Source organism: Nelumbo lutea, chromosome 8 (assembly GCF_056320005.1).
Source record: "Nelumbo lutea isolate HS-2025 chromosome 8, American lotus-T2T, whole genome shotgun sequence".
Lineage (NCBI taxonomy): Eukaryota > Viridiplantae > Streptophyta > Magnoliopsida > Proteales > Nelumbonaceae > Nelumbo > Nelumbo lutea.
Window position 1 is genome coordinate 22864114 of NC_142691.1, and position 17590 is coordinate 22881703.

The following is a 17590-nucleotide window of genomic DNA, read 5'->3' on the forward strand; positions in this document are numbered from 1 at the left end:
CCAAAATAATTGTCATATAATGGGGAGACCATATTTTGAAACTACAGCACATGGACAACTTACATCAATCAAACCATTAATCACCCATGGAAACGAATTTAAGGGAGAGATCAAAGTATTGAATAATGCAAGACATGTGAAAACCTGCAAATAAGCCATAGGGAAACCAACTTTTGTTACAATGGAAAATAATTCCAGCAGCATTTTTCATGAGAGATATCATATGTACTAAAGAAACATCAGAGAGAAATACCGTTGCAGCATTTAATGGATGTCCCATCAATGTGAAGAGCCCAAATGTGAATAAAGAGAAAAGTGTTGGTGTTGTTGCCCAGAAGAATACACACCAAGCATCCAAATACTTCCGAGTCTGTCAAAAAATAACTCATAAACAATTAGTGATCTTAGACCAAGGATCTCATAGAAATTGAGCTAATATGAAGAAATATAGGCACTGGAAGATGGTTTCATACAGATAAGTACTTCACTTCTAGAGATCTTATTTCCATCAATCGATTACTAAATAGAACCTCCCAAGCATACATCTTCAAGGTACGAATATATGTCAAAAGCTCTCCTGCCATTCTGATCCTGTAAACGACACATGTTAGAAGATTAATAATTTTTATAGTGGTATATGTTTTGGAATGTTGCAATTTGATTTTCTCTATTGTATCCTAATTTTATGATGTTGCAAAATGAAGCCACCCATTATGGTAGATCATAAGAGAAAAAGAATTTAGAATTTGGCATTCTTGCCTGCTCATAAATTGCAAGGCCTAGATTATGTGTGAAGCAGACCAAGAAGTCAAATAGTTAAGTACTTTTGTTCTTTGTTTTAGTGTTTTTTATATTCAATTTTTTTTGTTCTTGTATTTCAGTGTCCCAGTCATGGTTCAGAGTATCAATACTCACAATATGCAAAAAATGAATATGAGTTTTCAAACTTTGATACTGCTTTTTTTTTTTTTTATTTCTGTTGTATATGTGCCTTGAATTCCTAATTGCAACCCGTTCCACGCTTTGAACTGTATTTGTGGAGAAGAACCCAAAGGAAAATTTTCATTTGAGGTCTGTGGTGGAGGTGGAGGTACAGACCAGACCCACTTTCACATATTTGGGTCCCATTTATATTGTATCTTGTTCCCTAAGGTTCGACATAGAGAGTGAGAGAACAACAATTCAAGAGAAAGGGTTTTGGAAATAAAGGGCACTAGGATTTGGTATAGGTCTAATATGGGCCTTGCCATATTGGCATGGCACGAAAGTGTAGTGATGGGTGCCCAGCACGAGCTCAGGCCCACAGTCCATGGGCCCATGTCGGGTCGGCCTGACCTGTGGACCGGCATGACTTTCAGGCCCACGGCCCATGCGCCCACAATCTGTGTTCTAGTGATTTTTACAGCAAAAATCACTCAAGCTGCTTGAGAAATTCAAGAGAAAGAAGAAAATAGAGTGAAGAAAGAAAAAAAAAAAACAGCTTTCTCAAACTTGAAGCAATTGAACATCCTCCTTTTTCTTCTTTGAACAGCAGATAATAATGTTCTTATATAGGGGTTCTATTTAGGTTGGCAGCCAATAAAACCCTGAAATTATAAAAATAGCCCGGTCCCAAAATAGTAAGGAACACCCAAAAATAACCTTATCTAATATACCCTGTATCTGTATAACTCTTCATAACAAAAATAAATCTCTATATGTCCCAAAATAGCTAATAATGTTCTTTGCCATGTGTTTCTTCATAATTAACTGCTGCAGCCTTTACATCAATCTTGGAAAGAACCTCTCTGTATGTGCAGAGGTAAGGCTGTGTACATCTGTCCCTCCTCAGAGCCTCATGCACTGGGCTGCCCTAGTCTTTTTGCATCTGTCTTTGCATATGATTAGAGGAAATTTGATGCTGTTCCATAGATCTGGAAAATCCATACACTTCCTTGATGTATTTGGATGTATATTCAATTGAATCTTAAAGTCACACATTGTCTTATTAATTATCATCTATTTTTCTTTCTCCTTTATTCTTTTTTATTTTTTGAGAATTTCAGCAAGATTTGGCAAAATTTCCTTGAAATCTTCCCATTTTTCTATGTGGTAATATGAAATTTCCCAAGAATCTTTTTTTCCTAATATCCTCAATATTTTGTTGATATATCAGCGATATTTCAAATGTCATAGACTATACATTTAAGGTTTAATGCTTTAGAATATTATTAGAATATTTCCGATTTTTCATTAAAATCATCATAGATTTTTAATAATATTTTCCTAAAATAACAAATGGGGATTTTGTGATTGGATGATTGGTTTACTATTTTGATATGATTCACTCACAAAGGCACTATACTTCAAAAGAAAAAGAAAAAAGGCACACAACTACACAAGAAGATTTCCAATCTAATCAAGACATATAATAACAAAAAAGGCAAAAGCCAAGATATTGAATAAATGACTGTGATGAAGAGAAAATGGCTAAAAGACAGAAAGGATACATAGAAAAAGATTAAGGGGCCATTTGGAAAGTCTTTTTGGGAAGATCTTCTGGTAGCTCTGATAGCCAAAAGATGCATTGAGCTTTTGCATTAAGATTTAAGCAGCCTGAAGCCTGTTTGGTTAAGGTGTGACTTTCCACACGTCTTTCCATGCGAAGACGTATAGAAAAAAAACCGCAAAAGCTCCATTTGGAGCTTCCCGAAAGTCGCCCATCTTTGGACTTCTCGCGTCTTTTCGGCACGTCGGCTTTTGGCGGCTAGATCTACCACGAACCAAATGAGAATAGACCAAATCGTGGTCTGCTGAGCTTGTAAATAGCCAACAGACTGCGCAGAAAGACGCACCAAATGGGGCCTAAGTCTCTTAATCTTCTCTTGTTGATCCATATAGATGTTTGCTATAGTTTTTTTAGCCTTAAATGTGCAATTATACTTATTCTAACAATTCCTTGAAGGTTTATTAATTAAATATCTTGATTTTATAGATTTTTTAAATGTCTTGGCAAAGTTAGCAAAATATCCTCGAAATTTCCCCATCTCCGCATGGCAAAATGTCCATTAATATCAAAAGTGCAAAACATGATCAGAGCAATTGAGGAATGATATAGGGTTTCCTAATAACTTCATTTTTTGATTCTCATGTCTCACATGTCTGCAGATTGCAGTGTAAAGGGATAAAGCTTGTAAAGAGATTATCAGGTATAAAGATAATGATATTTTGATAGAGGTAAGGGATTTATTGTTCAAGTGCTAGGATAAATGTAGTCAGTATGCAGTATGTGTGTTGATAGAAAGAAATGATAAAGATATCTATATTAAATTAAAAAATTCCACAACAAACAAACAAAGATAAGACATTAATATTATGATTTTTATTTCTTTTACTGTGCATTTTCCCTTGTTTGTTCTTAAAGAACCATAAGGCAATAAATCAAATTTATATTAAGTAAATCAAATGTTGAAACTCACATTCAAAGAGCGTTTAATGTAATGAAGGTTAGAAAAATCAGAATATACCTCTCATCCTTCTGCTTCATCATTTTCTCAGTCGCACTTGCAATCAATTTAGAGATCCACCTATTCACTACAATACAAATTTCAACCTTTAGAGAAAATATTTCAGGTTATGATAATATGCCAAAATATGTTGGAAAGAGTCTAACACTATAAAGTTATAATTTCCCACATTACAGAAGAAAAACGGCCTTTTGAGAAGAAAGGACTGTTTAGAAAGTTGCAAAAATTCAAAAGAAAGTAGCAGAAATCAGAGTTCAAGAGGAGAGAAGAAGAAGAAGAAGAAGAAGAAGGTGTCGGCAACTTGGGTTCAGAGAGAGATTTTCGAACATAATCTCTTCTCTTACTCCCTTAATTCTATTTCATTAAATTAAACTTTAGTAATTTATAGAGAAGCCCCTAGTTGAGTAGAAAATTAAAAAGACAGCATAAGAAAGAATAAAGCCCAGATTAAGGCCCATTACAGAAAAGAACATAAAAGATAAAAAAGGATAAACAGCCTATGGGCCATTTGGCCCATCTTCTCTACACTCCCCCTCAAGCTGAGCATAGATGTCAATCATGCCAAGCTTTCCAGTATCATGCTGAAGTTTAGCCTTGGGAATGCCCTTGGTGAGGAAATCAGTTAACTGTCCTTCAGAGGTGATGAAAGGTAGACACACTTCTCCAAGAAGCCACTCTTTCTTGAATGAAGTGTTTGTCAACTTCAATATGCTTAATTCTGTCATGTTGCACTGGGTTGTGAGCAATGTTGATGGCAGCCTGATTATCACAGTATAGCATCATTTGCTTATCATGCTCAATACCCAGTTCCTCCATCAAGGATTTAAGCCACAATAGTTCAGAAACTCCATGAGCCATGGCTCTGTATTCTGCTTCGGTTGAAGATCGAGCAACAACTAATTGTTTGCCAAGCTTTCCAGTATCATGCTGAAGTTTAGCCTTGGGAATGCCCTTGGTGAGGAAATCAGCTAACTGTCCTTCAGAGGTGATGAAAGGTAGACACACTTCTCCAAGAAGCCACTCTTTCTCGAATGAAGTGTCTGTCAACTTCAATATGCTTAGTTCTGTCATGTTGCACTGGGTTGTGAGCAATGTTGATGGCAGCCTGATTATCATAGTATAACATCATTGGCTTATCATGCTCAATACCTAGTTCCTCCATCAAGGATCTAAGCCACAACAGTTCAAAAACTCCATGAGCCATGGCTTTGTATTCTTCTTCAGTTGAAGATCGAGCAACAACTAATTGTTTCTTGCTTCTCCAAGAGACAATATTACCTGCCACCAAACTACAGTACCCAGAGGTAGATCTTCTGTCATCAATGTTTCCGGCCCAGTCAGCATCAGTGTAGGCTTCAAGTTTCATATGGCCATGCTTAGCAAATAGAATTCCCTTTCCAGGAGAGCCCTTCAAATAACACAGAATCCGCTCTGCTGTTGCCATGTGAGTATCCCTGGGAGCATGCATGAACTGACTGATGCAACTGGCAGCATATGCAATGTTTGACCAAGTCATGCATAGATAAAGAAGTTTTCCAAATAGTCTCTGGAAGACTCCCTTATCTTCTAACAATATTCCATTTGAAGCAGAGATTTTATGGCTCATATCGATAGGAGTAGCAACTGGTCTAGCAACCATCTTCTACGCCAAGAAAGTATCTCAATTCCCCCAGATCTTTGATCTCAAACTCTATATGAAGGAAAGATTTGAGATCATTAATCCCTGAGACATCATTACCAGTCACAACAATATCATCAACATACACAATCAGGTAAATGGCCAAGGATCCTCTCCTCTTCACAAAGAGGGTATGATCAGACTGTGTCTGTACATAGCCAAAGCTAACAAGGGCAGCCCTAAACCTTTCAAACCATGCTCCAGGGGACTGTTTGAGTCCATAAAGAGATTTCTTCAGCCTGCAGACCTTTCCTTTCATATCTGTTTCATACATCCCCGGAGGAAGAGACATATAGACCTCCTCATGTAACTCTCCATTCAGAAATGCATTCTTTACATCCAATTGATAAAGTGGCCATCTGAGTGTGCAGCCAAAGATAGCAGAACTCTCACAGAAGTCATCTTGGCAACAGGGGCAAAGGTCTCCAAATAATCAATCCCATATGTCTATGTATAGCCTTTTGCAACCAGCCTAGCGTTGTACCTTTTAATGGTGCCATCAACATGATATTTGATAGTAAAAACCCACTTACAGCCTACCGGATCCTTCCCTTCAGGCAAATCAACCACTTCCCAAGTGTCATTCTTGTGTAGGGCATCAATTTTTGTTCTCATAGCATCCCTCCATTCTAGAATAGTAAGAGCTTCTGACACAGACCTGGGAATTGGGTTAGAAGCAACAGAAGAAAGGTAGGCAAAATATGAAGGAGAGAGTAAACTATAAGAAAGGTGTTTGGAAATGCAATGTGCATTACACTTTTTCCTTTCCTAATAGCAATGGGGATATCAAGGTCTGGGAATGATGGCTCCAAAGGGACTGTAACAGTACCTGTTGTCTCATCTAAAACTGGAAGTGCATGAGGCTCATGTGATGGAGAGGAAACAATCTTCTCATTTCTGGTTCTCTACCGTTGGTACAACCTAGGATCAAAAAGAGTGCGAGAAGGTAAAGGAGGAGGAATAGGAACACTAGAATGAGAGTGAAGTGACTGATCCTCCCTTGACTCATTTGGAGGAAGATACTCAGCAAAAGACTCAACTAGGACAGGAAGAGGAAGAGCAAACACTTGTGACAAATCCTCCCCCTTTGAACAATGTCTCTCTAGAGAAGAACCATAAAAGGAAGAGAGCACATCAAAGGTGACATCCATTGAGACATACCGAGTGCCAGTCTTTGGATCAAAGGTGACAACCCGAGTCGGCCGGGTTTTCATCAGCAGTGGTCAGTTTCGGGCTGTACAAATTCATAAACCGATGGTTCAGGTCGGTTTCGGTTTTCTTGTGTGGAAACCGAAACCGACCCGAACCGAACCGACTTAGTTCCTACTTAACTAAAAACTGAAATATCTGAAAATATATATTCCAATATCTATATCTAAAAAATATATATTATGAAATATGTCAGATATATATTTCCAAAAAATATATATTCCAATATATTTGTATGTATATTTTTGTTTATATATATATATATATATTTTCTAAAATACATATTTCAATTTTAAATATATTTCTAGAAAACTATGTGGCCATGGGGGGCATGGATGAACTTAGAGCCGAAACCGACCCAAACCGATCCAACCCGACTCAAACCGACCAGGTCGGTTTTGCTTAACACTGAGTTGGCTTCGGTTTCCATCTCAGGTAACCCGACCAGTGAACAGCCCTAGCCTCACAAGTCTGGGAACTTCATCACGGGACTTCATAAAAAATATCCAAGTGAGTCGATAAAAGTCATCAATGAACAAGATAAAATATTTGTAGCCACCCATAGAAGGTAAGTGGTAAGGCCCTCACACATCAGAGTGCACAATACTAAAAGGAGAAGATCTTTTATTACTCACGGATAACTGTTTCTACAATGTTTTGACAGTTCACAAGACTCGCATTGAAGACTAGACAAACTAATTCCCTTAAATAGTTCTGGGAATAAATGACTTAATGTAGAAAAAGAAAGATGACCCAAACAAAAATGACATAACATGACTCGACTGATGGACTCTGTAGATGTAGACCCAAAAGCAGCTTTTCCAGGTTGTTCATGGCACTGTCCAGGATTATCCAATAGATATATTCCATTCGCCTCACGCCCACTCACAATCACCTTCTGAGACTCCAGATCCTGAAAAACACAATAGGAAGGGAAGAAGGTTACACAACAGTTTAATGACTTAGTTGGGCTACTTACAGATAACAAGTTTGTATTTAGTCTGGGTACATGAAGAGCAGAAGGAAGAACCAAGGAGTCTATAGCCTTGATGGTTCCCTTGCCGGAGATAGGGGCAAGAGATACATCGGCTAGGGTGAATTTTGTCACATCCAGGAAGTAAATCATATGAAACAAACATAGTAGAAGGGTTGGTCATATGATCAGAAGCACCAGAATCATTAATTCAAGGGATCCTACGATTACCTGAAATGGTTGTATGATTGGCAGAAGCATGTATACCTGAATGAGCAAATGTAGAAGAGGTTGAATTTCCTGGAGGGTTGGAAGAAGAGGTCACACCCTCTAGGTGACTGATCATCCTTCCAAACTTCTCATATTCTGCCTTCATAGCTGCTAACTGCTCACTAGCCATCATCTCTTCAGTTTGGTATTTGTCACTTGTTAGTAAACTCTACCAGATTCTAGGTTGAAGTAGAGAAGAAGAAAGAAAAGAGAAAGAAGAAGAAGAAGAAGAAGAAGAAGAAAGAAAGGTTCGGCCAGACTAGAAGAGAGTCAAAATCTTCTCCCCTAGCTGACCCACTTGTATTTATTCAAAAAACATAGAGTTACAGGAAAGACCATTTTGTCCCTCATAGAAGATGGGACACATAACTTAAACTCAGATACAATAGACCTTTCACTCTCAAGCAGATAATCCAGAATGACCAAAATACCCTTGACTCGAGCATTCTAACACTCCCCCTCAAGCTGGAGAGTATATATCATATAGTCCCAGCTTGTTACAAATATAATCTATTCTTCCCCGAGACAATCCCTTTGTGAGGAGATCTGCCCACTGATTTCCTGAGCTCACATGAGATGTGGTTATCACCCCACTTATTACTTTATCTCTTACAAAGTGACAATCAACCTCGATATGCTTAGTTCTCTCATGAAAGACGGGATTGGAAGAGATGTGAACAGCAGCTTGGTTATCACAGTATAATTTCATGGGTTTGTCAATTGAGAATCCCCTCTCTTGAAGCAAGTTCTTTAGCCATACTAACTCACATGTGGTATGGGCCATAGCCCTGTACTCTGCTTCTGCACTACTTCTTGCCACCACTGTTTGTTTCTTGCTCTTCCAAGTTACAAGATTGCCACCAAGGAAGGTACAATACCCTGTAGTTGATCTCCTATCTGATATAGAACCAGCCCAGTCAGCATCTGTGTACCCTACTATCTCAAGAGTTCCTCCACTTTGGTATAACAAACCACGACCTGGAGCACCTTTTAGGTACCTAACAATTCTCAGAACAGCTTCCCAGTGAGGAACCCGAGGATGTTGCATAAACTGGCTCACCACACTCACAGCAAATGATATATCTGGTCGGGTAATGGTCAGGTAGTTCAATTTTCCCACCAACCTTCTGTATCTTCCAGGATCATCAAACTCTTCACCCGCATCAACACTCAGCTTGGCATTGAGTTCCATAGGAGTTTCTGCTGGTTTAGCACCTAACAACCCTGTTTCTTCAAGTAGATCAAGAACATATTTTCTCTGACATAGGTTGATCCCATGTTTTGACCTCGCAACCTCTATTCCCAGGAAATATTTCAGCTTCCCCAGATCTTTCGTATTGAAGTGATCCTGTAAGAATTTCTTCAACCTGTTGATTCCATTGCTATCACTCCCAGTTATGACAATATCATCCACGTACACGACTAGCAAGATTTTCCCATCCTTTGAGTTATAGCTGAACACAGAATGATCAACCTGACATTGTTTCATCCCAAAGGCTTTCATCACTTCACTGAACCTGCCAAACCAAGCACGTGGAGATTGTTTCAGTCCATAAATTGCCTTTTTGAGCCTACACACTTTGCCAGACTCCCCCTGAGCAACAAACCCTGGTGGTTGCTCCATATACACCTCCTCAACTAGATCACCATGCAGGAAGGCATTTTTGATGTCAAGTTGTACAAGAGGCCAATCATACATAGCAGCTAATGAAATCAGCACCCGAACTGAACCAATCTTAGCCACAGGAGAAAATGTCTCCATATAGTCCACACCATACATCTGAGAATAACCCTTGGCCACCAACCTCGCTTTCAATCGCTCCATACTGCCATCAGGAAGATACTTCACTGTGTAGACCCATTTACATCCAACTGTGTGCTTACTGGAAGGAAGAGCGGTGAGTTCCCATGTGTGATTATGTTGTAGAGCAGAGAGTTCTTCTTCCATGGCTTGCTGCCACCCTGGAGAGGCAAGAGCTTCTTGGACAGTCTTGGGAATGGGAACAGATGAGAGTAATGATATAAATTTGCAATGAGAAGCAGAAAGGTGAGCAGTAGAAACATAGTGTGAAATGGGGTGAGAAGTACAAGTACGTTTACCTTTTCGCAGAGCAATAGGAAGATCAGGATCTGAAGGAGGAGCAGTAGCAGGATCTGTCGACAGGGGCTGAAGTGGAGGAGGGCCCGATGCACTTCTGCGGGTATACACTTGAGTGATCGGCGGCTTCCCAGTAGTAACAGGCATAGGATGTGCATCTGCAGTAGAAACAGGAGCTACTGGAAGGATGTCCACAACAGGTATAGGAAGGGGAACCACAGAGGGAGAGGAAGAGACCCCAACATCTGAGAAGAACGGAACTGACTCAAAGAAGGTGACATCAGAGCACACAAACGATTTATGGGATTTTGGGTTATAACACTTATACCCTTTCTGAGTCCTTGAGTAGCCAAGAAAGATACACTTAGTAGCTCGAGCATCTAGCTTGTCTAACCCAGGCCCCAAGTGTTGAACAAAACAAACACAGCCAAAGATTCTTGGGGTAAGAGGAAATGGAGATAAAGTGGGAAACAACACGGAGAAAGGGGATTGACTTCCAAGGATTGACATGGGCATCCGATTGATAAGAAAACAGGATGTAAGAACAGCATCACTCCAAAAATGTTTTGGGACATTCATATTAATCATCAAGGATCAAGCAGTTTCAAGAAGATGTCGATTTTTTCGTTCAGCTACACCGTTCTGTTGTGGGGTGTAGGCACAAGAAGTTTGATGAATGATCCCATGATGTTCTAGGTATTGCTGAAATGGTGAGGAGTTGTATTCTTTGGCATTATCGGAGCGAAGGATTTTAATATGAACACCAAATTGAGTGCGTATTTCAGCATAAAATTTTTGAAAAATAGGGAACAACTCACTACGATCTTTCATAAGATAAATCCATGTCATCCTTGAAAAGTCATCAACAAAGATTACAAAATACTTATACCCATTGTATGACACCACTTTAATTGGACCCCATACATCGGAATGAACTAAAGAGAAAGGATGACCATGTCTGCAGCAACTTCAAGGCCTTGAGAGATGACTCAAGGAAGGAACCAGAAACTTCAAGGCCTTGAGAGAAGGATGACCAAGTCTGCAGTGCCACTGAAGAGGAGTAAGAGATGACTGAAAAGCTACTGGAGGACCACCACCATCAAGGTAATATAATCCACTTGCTTCATGCCCTCCACCAATCTTCCTCCCCGTCTTGAGATCCTGAAACACACAAGAAGAAGGGTAGAAGGTTACAGAACAATTAAGAGACTTGGTTAATCTGCTGACAGACATAAGGTTAAAAGGAAACTTAGGAACATATAAAACAGATGATAAAGGCAATGAGGGGTGATTAACATCACCAACACCATAGATAGGAGATGTAGAACCATTAGCAAGTGTAACTGTTTGAGGTGTGGAGGAGTGGGAAAGGGAAGAAAATACATCATGAGTCCCAGACATATGGTCCGAGGCCCCGGAGTCAATGATCCAGTGTGAGTCTTTGGAAGCTAAGCAAGCCATACCTGAGTGGGCAAGTGTAGCGGTGTTCTGCTGAGATGTTTGAATGAACTGCTCATATACTGCACGTGGTACACTCACCATTTCCTTCTCAGAAGCACAAGTAGATGTGGAGGGGATTGGGTCAATTTGCTGACTTTCAGTAATTGTGTCACTACCCTTAGTCCTAGCATGGTTAGCCCAAGTGTTGGGTGTACCACGCAAATCATAGCAGAAATTAACTGTGTGCCTCTCTAAACCACAATGTGTACACTTTCTCTGAGTATAACTCCTTCCTCTTCCCCGACCTCCCCCTGAGTCTCGACCTCTAGTCCGACCACTAGCCCTGCTAAACATGTGACCACCATGGTTGCTTGGGAGTCCACTCCTGACACCACCACTTCTATTTCCACGACCACCCCCTTTAGTCACTACCAAACCAGATCTGTTAGAGAGAGAAGAATGTTCTACCGACTCAATGGATGTTCTCTTAAGACGAGCAAAAACTTCTTCAAGTGAGGGAAGAGCAGATCCTCCCAATATTTGTGCTCTGACAGGCTCATACTCAGCCTTCAACCCCACAAGAAACCTTGTCACATCAAGCTGCTCACGTTGCTGTTGTTGGATCTGAACATCTGATGTTAGAGGATGATACACATTAAGCTCATTACGAATGTTCCTCAAACTTGCATAGTACTCTTCTAAGCTTTGACTCCCTTGCTTCAAATTGAAATACTCTTGGTACAACTGATACACCCTAGTTGTATTGTCTTGTCCAGAGTACAACTTCTTAGCATGATCCCAGATTTCCCTAGCTGTATCTAGGAACATGAAGTTCACACTAATCTTTGGTTCCATGCTGTTCCAGAGCCATGTCATTATCTGTGCATCTACTTGTTCCCAGTCACTGATCCCAGGGGAATCAGAGGGAGGCTTCTCCTCTCTTACATGTTTTACCTTTCTCTTGGCCTTCAAGAACACCTCCACAGATTTTGTCCATGGTACATAATTCTCACCATTCAACTTGATGGATGTCATTTGAACACTTAGATAGTTTGGAGAAAGCATTACACCTGTTTTGTTATCATTCCCATTTTCAATTGAAGCCATCTTAATTATTTTACCTTCAAATATACAACACAACCTCACACTCTTTCACAAGACTTATCTCACTTATAACACCACCAATTCCAGCTTCTTTAAATACACATTACACACCACACACTAAGGCTGAAATCACTCAGTCTTCACATCAAACACCTAGGCTGCACACTGCAAACCATTCACCATCAACACACTAAGACTGAAATCACTCAGTCTTCACATCAAACACTTGGGCTGCACACTGCAGAACCATTCACCATCAACACACTAAGACTGAAATCACTCAGTCCTCACATCAAACACTTGGGCTGCACACTGCAGAACTGATTACACACAAGGTATAGGAGATCACTTTTAAATATTTTTGAAACATAGATACACCAATCACCACGACACAACCACCACCAATCTACTGCTGTTGTGAACTTCAGCAGTCGACAACTCTTCTTTCAACATACATACGAAGAGAAATGCAGAGGAACACGACTGAGATGCATATCAGTCACACTGAGCACCACCACCACAACCAACTTTTGAAACAAAAAAAAAAAAGAAACATTCACAGTCCCTTGGACAAACAACAGTAGTGTTCATACCTGTCCACATTCAGCCCTCTTCGATACTGAATAGAGGGTTTAGTATACCACTCCAACGACCACCACAGTAACGACGGGAGGCATCCTCACCTCCAGGCCCACAAAACGACAGCTCCTTTTCAGCCCCTTATTGAACCTCCACTCAGGTCAGTCGAAAAAGGAAGAAGATGACTGTGAAAGTTGGCGGCGAACCCAGAAGGAGAACAGAAGCAAGAAAGAAATGAAGATACGACCTTACAGCTTTGATACCATGTTAGTAAACTCTACCAGATTCTAGGTTGAAGTAGAGAAGAAGAAAGAAAAGAGAAAGAAGAAGAAGAAGAAGAAGAAGAAGAAGAAGAAGAAGAAGAAGAAAGAAAGGTTCGGCCAGACTAGAAGAGAGTCAAAATCTTCTCCCCTAGCTGACCCACTTGTATTTATTCAAAAAACATAGAGTTACAGGAAAGACCATTTTGCCCCTCATAGAAGATGGGACACATAACTTAAACTCAGATACAATAGACCTTTCACTCTCAAGCAGATAATCCAGAATGGCCAAAATACCCTTGACTCGAGCATTCTAACATCACTATCTGGACCAACAACAACATTGGCACTCCCTGCCTTTATATTATCAAACTTCTTCTGAAACCGAAGTGGTAGGAGCTCAAGATGCAATTTCCAGCACTCGTCTTTAGTGTGGTTTGGCTTTTTACAGTACTCACAAATAATCTCTTTCTTCCCTGAGCTACTTGGAGTCCCTGCAACCCCCTTGGGTTTCACTCCCATATTAACAAAGTGATCATTTAGACCAGCCCCTTGGACCTGGACAAGTCTTCTGCTTTCTTCACTACTTACCAAGGCATATGCTTGAGACAGTGAGACACTATCCTTGGATAAAATATTTTGCTTTGTAATGTCGTGCTCTGGATTTAGCCCTGTCAAGAACTCAAACACCCTGTTTCTCTCAACCAGTTTGCTGTAGGTTTCAGCATCCTTAGTGGTGTCCTAGGCTACAACTTCTATCAAATATATTTCTTGCCATAAAGACTTCAGTGTTGAGAAGTATACAACTAATGGTTTCTCCCCCTGTCTCAAATTCTTCACATCACTTCTCAACTTGTAAACCCTGACCACATTTAATTTTTTGGAATATGTTTCAGCAACACTATCCCAAATTTCCTTTGCTGAATTCATCCACAAATAGTGCTAACTAATCTGTGGTTTCATTGAGTTCACAAGCCATCCAATAACAGTATAATTTTCTTGCATCCACTTTTCATATGATGGATCATCTTTCGGAGGAGCCTCTTTGCTCCCAGAGATAAAACCCCATTTGCCTCTACTACAAATATGAATTTTTATTGATTGTGACCAAGCCAGATAATTAGTTCCATCCAGCTTGACTATGGTCATAGCCAGTAGAGAGTCTACAGAGGCTCCCGAAACTTGTCCGGATTCAGCAACATGCTTGTTTTCAAAGTCTGAGGAGTTCATCTTCTTAAATACTTCAAAAATGACTTTAAACAACTTCGAATAACAACAAATCAAGACAGAACAAAAACTGTGTTGTCAGGCAACCTCTATGCAGTCGTACCAATAACCTGCGTCACACCTGAAAGCTGGGAGAAATAGAAAAAACTCAGCCGCTCCTTGTAGACTTCACAGAACACCAATCCACTTGATTCGACCTTCAAGAAGAAGAATGAGAAGGCCTTTAGTCATTGAGCGCCCAGGTCAAACTCCCTGTGGGGCCTGCAATCAGATTTCTCCAGAAAATTAGGGTTTTGGGCAACACACTTGAATCTGTCAAGAGGACGACAAAACCAGTCCCCTTCTCTCCAGAAACCACTAACAACTGGGCTGAAATAAGTTTCTTTAACTATTCATACGATTCAGTTGTGTATGGGAAAAAAAGTTGAAAAAAAGGGAAAAACAAGTCTGCTCTAATACCAAGAAGAAAAACGGCCTTTTGAGAAGAAAGGACTGTTTAGAAAGTTGCAAAAATTCAAAAGAAAGTAGCAGAAATCAGAGTTCAAGAGGAGAGAAGAAGAAGAAGGTGTCAACAACTTGGGTTCAGAGAGAGAGATTTTCAAACATAATCTCTTCTCTTACTCCCTTAATTCTATTTCATTAAGTTAAACTTTAGTAATTTACAGAGAAGCCCCTAGTTGGGCAGAAAATTAAAAAGACATAACATAAGAAAGAATAAAGCCCAGATTAAGGCCTATTACAGCAAAGAACATAAAAGATAAAAAAGAATAAACAGCCTATGGGCCATTCAGCCCATCTTCTCTACAATTACAACATGTGGTCCCTATGGTTTTTAAACTTCAGTTGATGTTAACAGAATATGCATATCTAGATTGTTCAAAAAATCGAAGCTCTTCCGCAAAAAACCTAAAAGGATTCCACCTGCATTGAGATGCAGATGCATATGAACTGAATCAATGTGTGTTGATTGATAAATATATAACTGTTGATAATCATTATTTAATAAAATAGCCCATTATTTGACAAATGTCAATCAAAACATATCTAATTGTACTGAGTATTGACAATGGCCAATATACATGTAGACATTGATATATAAAATCATCTATCTATTTAAAGAGTGCAAGTGCAACAATTTAGCACGAAGATAATGTATAGATAAGACTTTGCAGTTCATATAACCAAGAAGTCAAAATATAGGACATCCTCAATACCTGGTATCAGCAAGATAGTTATTGCAATCCCAGAAACAAAAGCAAATTTTACTTGTGTATATAAAAGACATAGTGCCACTCCAATTTGTAAAGGTAAGCTGAAACATGGGGAAGAACATTAGAATAGCCCAAACAGTTAAATGCAAAAACTATCCAAATTAACATGTGTCTACTACACATAGGACTAAGGTTCAAAATGTCAATGTCAGTGGAAATATCAGTCATGCAAATTACAAGAACCATGTTAGGAACATTGTATCGGTATATTGTAAAAATTAAAAACATGGTTGAAACATTGTAGAATACGCAAAAATATACAATTCTTTTTTTATGTAATGTAAAACTGCATAGGAAGACCCTTTTAAATTATTATCTTGTTGCAAATCATCAAACAAAGCTAAGAAACTAAAGTTTGTTGGTAAAATAATATGTTATTCGTGAGTTTTGGGCTGATATTACTTGTTTTTATTTACATAACATAGTTAGGGAATTTTGGGGCCTTAGGCCCATTAGTTTAGTTTTAAGTTAAGAGTGCTTATTCAGTTCTTACAAGTAGCCAACTAACTTAGGCCCATTCTCTTCTATGTCTCTTCTCTTTCTTTCTCAGCTGAAACCTTTTCTTCTTTCTTTTACAGATTTTATATCAAAACAGGTCATCCAAACTTTTCTACTTGGTATCAGGGCAAGTTTAAAGATTTTTTGAGCTGCTCCATCATGCATCCCTAGATCAGCCGATTGCATGATGAGGTAAAGGGCTGATCGAAGACTTCAGATAAGCCTAGTTTTTGGATTTTTTTTGGTGGATTTGCAATCCTTTGTAGCTGGTCTAGGGTTTAACGCCAAAATCAGGAAGAACTGGAGAAAAAGGGAGAGTCCTGATTTAGTAGGACTCTTCAATTTTGACCTAAGAAGTGGAGCTCTAGTTTTCTAGGGTTCCTTGAGGATTTCTGTAGGGGGCAGTTCAAATCCTAACCTTTCTGGAGGTCTCTAGAGGGAGCAGCAACCTCTTCTCTCTCTTCTCTCACTCCCATGGAAAAGAAAATCTTCGGAGGGAGGGGCTTCTAGGGTACCAGGAAGGTGTTTGAAGTTTCTAAAGGAGATAAATACCTTTCTATTCATCTCAAATTGATTTCCTAATCTATTTTGAGAGTTATGGAGGGCTGTGGAGTTGAAAACAAATTTGCAGGTGAATGGGATCTAGGGGAGGAGGTGTTGTAGACCTCTTCAAGAACAGGACCATCACTATAGTTAAGTTGGATGGTACAAACTACATAGAATGGTCACAATCTGCAAAGATAGCCATTGGTGCTCGTGGGAAATTGGGGCATGTCACCAGTGAGGAAAAGAAACTTGAAACTAACCACTCCCGATGGGTACAGGAAAACTACATGGTGATGACTTAGCTGTGCAATTCCATGTTACCCCATATAAGTAAGAACTTTTTATGGGCTAACACGACTAAGGAGATTTGGGACGGAGTAGTAGAAACCTATACACAAAATGAGAATTGTTGAAATAGTTTATTTTATTTCTTGTCTTTTAGTCTTGTCTTGGTAGGGTCTGTTTGGTTGATTAATGTTTTTTTTATTTTTCTAATTATTGTACTTCACTTATAGAGAGGGGCACAAGGGTCTTTTCCCCTTTTATTTTAGTCGCCCTATATATACTAATAGAAGCTGGCGCTGCTAGCACTGTTCCATTGCCAATCTCTTCTCTTCTCTTCTCCCTTCTCTCTTCTTCTTCTCTTCTCTTCTCTTCTCTTCTCTTTCTCTTATTTCTAGCCGGCCACACTATCATGAAGAATGTTGCTAAAGCCTACCAGTTGAGAAACCAGGTGATTGCTACTAGGCAGGGAGATAAGTCTGTTGCTATTTATTTTTCAGCCCTCAAAACCTTATGGTAGAAGATAGACCATCTGGAGATTGTGGTTTGGGAAAGTAGCAAAGATGCAACAACTTATCAGAAGCTGGTAGAGAAGAATAGGGTTTTTGAGTTTTTAGCTAGACTTAACCCTAAGTATAACATTGCACGA

General features: G+C 39.4%; 1 protein-coding gene across 4 annotated transcripts in view; it reads right to left on the minus strand.

The window, feature by feature from the left end:
* Window positions 1–17590, minus strand: part of ABCC13 (multidrug resistance-associated protein 11) — a 155322-nt gene that overhangs the window by 41646 nt on the left and 96086 nt on the right. For all 4 annotated transcript variants that reach the window (XR_016103858.1, XM_088960046.1, XM_088960044.1 and 1 more), the window contains 5 exons: window positions 15559–15656; window positions 3507–3573; window positions 474–591; window positions 254–370; window positions 64–144 (listed from right to left, as the gene is read on the minus strand). Coding sequence is in view for 3 of the 4 variants with exons in the window: in XM_088960046.1 (XP_088816172.1) it covers window positions 64–144; window positions 254–370; window positions 474–591; window positions 3507–3573; window positions 15559–15656 (481 nt within the window). In the remaining variant the exon portion in view is untranslated. The remainder of the gene's footprint in view (window positions 1–63; window positions 145–253; window positions 371–473; window positions 592–3506; window positions 3574–15558; window positions 15657–17590) is intronic.